Source organism: Citrus sinensis, chromosome 3, assembly GCF_022201045.2.
Source record: "Citrus sinensis cultivar Valencia sweet orange chromosome 3, DVS_A1.0, whole genome shotgun sequence".
NCBI classification, from domain to species: Eukaryota; Viridiplantae; Streptophyta; class Magnoliopsida; order Sapindales; family Rutaceae; genus Citrus; species Citrus sinensis.
In genome coordinates, this window is record NC_068558.1 from 43,326,168 (window position 1) to 43,329,179 (window position 3,012).

General features: G+C 34.1%; 1 protein-coding gene across 6 annotated transcripts; it reads right to left on the bottom strand.

Annotated features, from left to right (window-relative positions):
* Positions 1-969: 969 nt before the first annotated feature.
* Positions 970-2,797, bottom strand: LOC102609010 (V-type proton ATPase subunit F). 6 transcript variants are annotated; one of them, XM_025099417.2, is made up of 6 exons: positions 2,649-2,797; positions 2,467-2,546; positions 2,168-2,242; positions 1,996-2,077; positions 1,611-1,693; positions 970-1,380 (listed from the first exon to the last, which is right to left on the bottom strand). In XM_025099417.2, the coding sequence occupies exons 2-6, from the start codon at positions 2,527-2,529 to the stop codon at positions 1,216-1,218; spliced, it is 468 nt and encodes a 155-aa protein (XP_024955185.1). In that variant the 5' UTR covers positions 2,530-2,546; positions 2,649-2,797; the 3' UTR covers positions 970-1,215. The 6 variants fall into 6 exon arrangements, with proteins under 6 accessions (XP_024955185.1, XP_024955184.1, XP_024955186.1 ...); XM_025099416.2 differs by having other exon boundaries at positions 2,631-2,783; XM_025099418.2 differs by having other exon boundaries at positions 2,623-2,747.
* Positions 2,798-3,012: the final 215 nt, after the last annotated feature.

Consider the following 3,012-nt stretch of genomic DNA (forward strand, 5'->3'; position numbering starts at 1 on the left):
AAAATTGAAATTCAAATGATTCTAATAAAAGTGAGAGATTGTTTGTATTTTATCAGTTATGTAGAATAATAATCATAATTGTTATTGTTGTTAAAATTATAAATATGTCATTATCCTATAATATTGTAGACTTGCAATCCACAAACTTTATTTCACATTAGTTGTATATGAAATTCTTCAAGAATACTCTAGATTTAAGAGAAAATGAAATCATGTAACCTATTCTTCTGAAAATTATTATTAAAAAGTATATTTATCAATCAAGTGGGATAGTTTTTGGGTGCGAAATGAAAAGGAAAAAAAAATCCTTTTGGGAAATAAATAGCGAAATAAATGAAAAACTGCATTTCTAGCTCATTAAAAAATGCGCTTGATTTCTTCACCTACAGCATTTCTCGATATTGGTCAGGATTCTTAGCCACCATAAGCGGCTAGGAAATCTTTCCGCCAGGCAATAAAATTTCAATTAATGTCTATCAAGCAATTAAGAGATGGCTTCTTCCTAGAAGAATGTTGCTAACTCGGAGATCACACCGCAATCCAGCTACAATCCCCAACTAAAAGATTCGGTATCACATAACTTTCATTATTTCATCACATAGATTACACCATTCAACTTTTACTCCCACCCTCACTACTCTTTGCAGCTCTTGTGATATACAACAACATACGTTATCACCGTGCAACGAGCTGGAGATGAATATAAAATCGTGCCCCGGAATTCAGTGTTTAATTAATCGGAGTGGCTTTCCATCTCTATTCATTAGTTTATGAAGATATGTTGCAGAGGATCGGCGCCACTCTTCAATGATCGAGCATATAAATACAGGGCAAAAACAACTTCTGGTAATCATACCAAATCATCGGGCAAACACCTTATTAATAGATGCAGGATTGAACTGCGAATGTTGCTTATTCTGCGCTTCGAATTAAAAAAATAAAATAAAAACACTGCTGATTCTAACTCTATGCTAGCAAATGGTTTTTTTTTTTCTCACCAAATGATTTCAGTCCAAAGCCACCGTGTATTATGCACACAAATACATACATATAAAACACAACTTGTATCCAAACTAATATTTCTTCACCAGAGTTCATGAATAGTTGGTAGAAAAATTACCCAAGTACAAATATAGGAAGAATCATATATGTAACTATATAAATATGCAGTCGAGGGAAAGGAGATTAAACAGAGACACCACTGTATATCTAAGCTCAGCGCCTGTCAGATGCCACAGATTCTACAGAGACGAGGTTCTTCACTCGTGAAAGAACTGAATCTTGTGCAGGATCATACGGATGATCCTTGGAAGGTATCTCCAAAATTGCAGGGATCGGCTTGTTATGGCTATCAACCAAAAACCTTATCCTGTTTGCAACCTGAACATCAAGGACTTAGTTTAATACTGCATACCAAACTAGAGATCTCATAGGAAATTAGAAGCTCATTTCATTCTGACATCATTCTCGTTCTCGCCACAAAAAAAATTAAACTTAAGGATAGAATATACAGATTATCTTTTGGCATAAGTAAATCAAACATCTCGGTGAACAAATTTCAACTTGATAAATTATGAAATGCACTACCTGATATAAGTGGGACAACTTACATATTGGCTAATTAGAACTATTGCGATATCCTCCCTGGATGTGAACTCTTTAAATGCATCTTCAATTTGCTTTATAGTTGTTTCTGAAAGGGATTAGCAAAAGCTTTTTATAATCAACACACTGATTGCAATATAAATGAACTCCACTCACAGAGTCAGCATAAATATAAAATGCCATAAGATATGCATGTAAACAAAATCTAAGAGCTTTTTGCGCAACAAAATCTCAAAAATTTAAATGGCAAAAATAAACAAACATTCATCGCAAACCTTTTACTTGAGCACAACATAAAGTTAAGGTAAATAATGATTGTTTGATACAAACAGTGCATGAAAACATACGATGCTTTTCAAAGCAATAAAGGTAATAAGTTTAGAAGCATACTTGAGTCCACAATAAGGTAATTTGTCTTCCTCCGCAAGTCAACATTCCCAACTCCAGCAAGCAAAAATCCAACTACAGTGTCCTATAAAAAAAAATATAACACATTAGACATGCTTCAGGCAAGTAGCGACGCCCATTTTTTCAATATCAAATCTTAAATTTTGACAACAACCCAACAGTGGACTTGCATCAGGAGATGATCAAACATGTATGGCTGTTGCATGGTCCTTGAAACACTCGAAGCATACTGGCTTGCGCAACAACTATGTTAATATAAATTCATTGGTACTATTATTTAAAATTTACAGGAGAAAAAAAATTGCAGGTACAATCAACTTGTGCAAAGAAACTAGAAGGAATAATTAATTATATATGATACCTCACAAACAAGTAAAAAAAGATTGGTACAAAACATTTAACCACTCAAGATTATTCCATTCATATCAATCCAATTCAGCTGATAAGCTGTACCTCATCTGCGATCATAGCGATGAGCGCCGAGGCAGCGGTACGTATTTGAGGTCTATTAGCCATGCTGCATAAATTAAATTCTGCAAAATATGAACATAAGCCACCAAATTCATGAATAATACTTTCATAATATGCACAAAATACACACGACAAAACCTTTTTACCAGCTACGAATACAGCACCTTGCGTCTTTTGTTCGATCTCAACTCCTCGCACAGCTTTGGTTCTTTTGGTTTTTGGATATAAGATATTATTATTTATTTATGACTAGAACCTTGGAGAAGCATTATCTCTTAATCCCGGCTACCTTCAAAACGCGCCGTTTTCACTTGCTTCCGTTACTGTTTCTAATTACTTGCCAGGTGCCAGCCAGGTGAGAGCTCTGCACTGATGCTGTTTCGTTCATAGAAGAGGAAAAATATAATAGAATTACAAGAATTATTTACTACTAATTCGATTTTGTTTTGAATCTTTCTGTGCTCCGGTTACTCGGTATGCATTATGAATGAAGATTTTAATTTTGAATTATTAAATCTTATCAAAAGT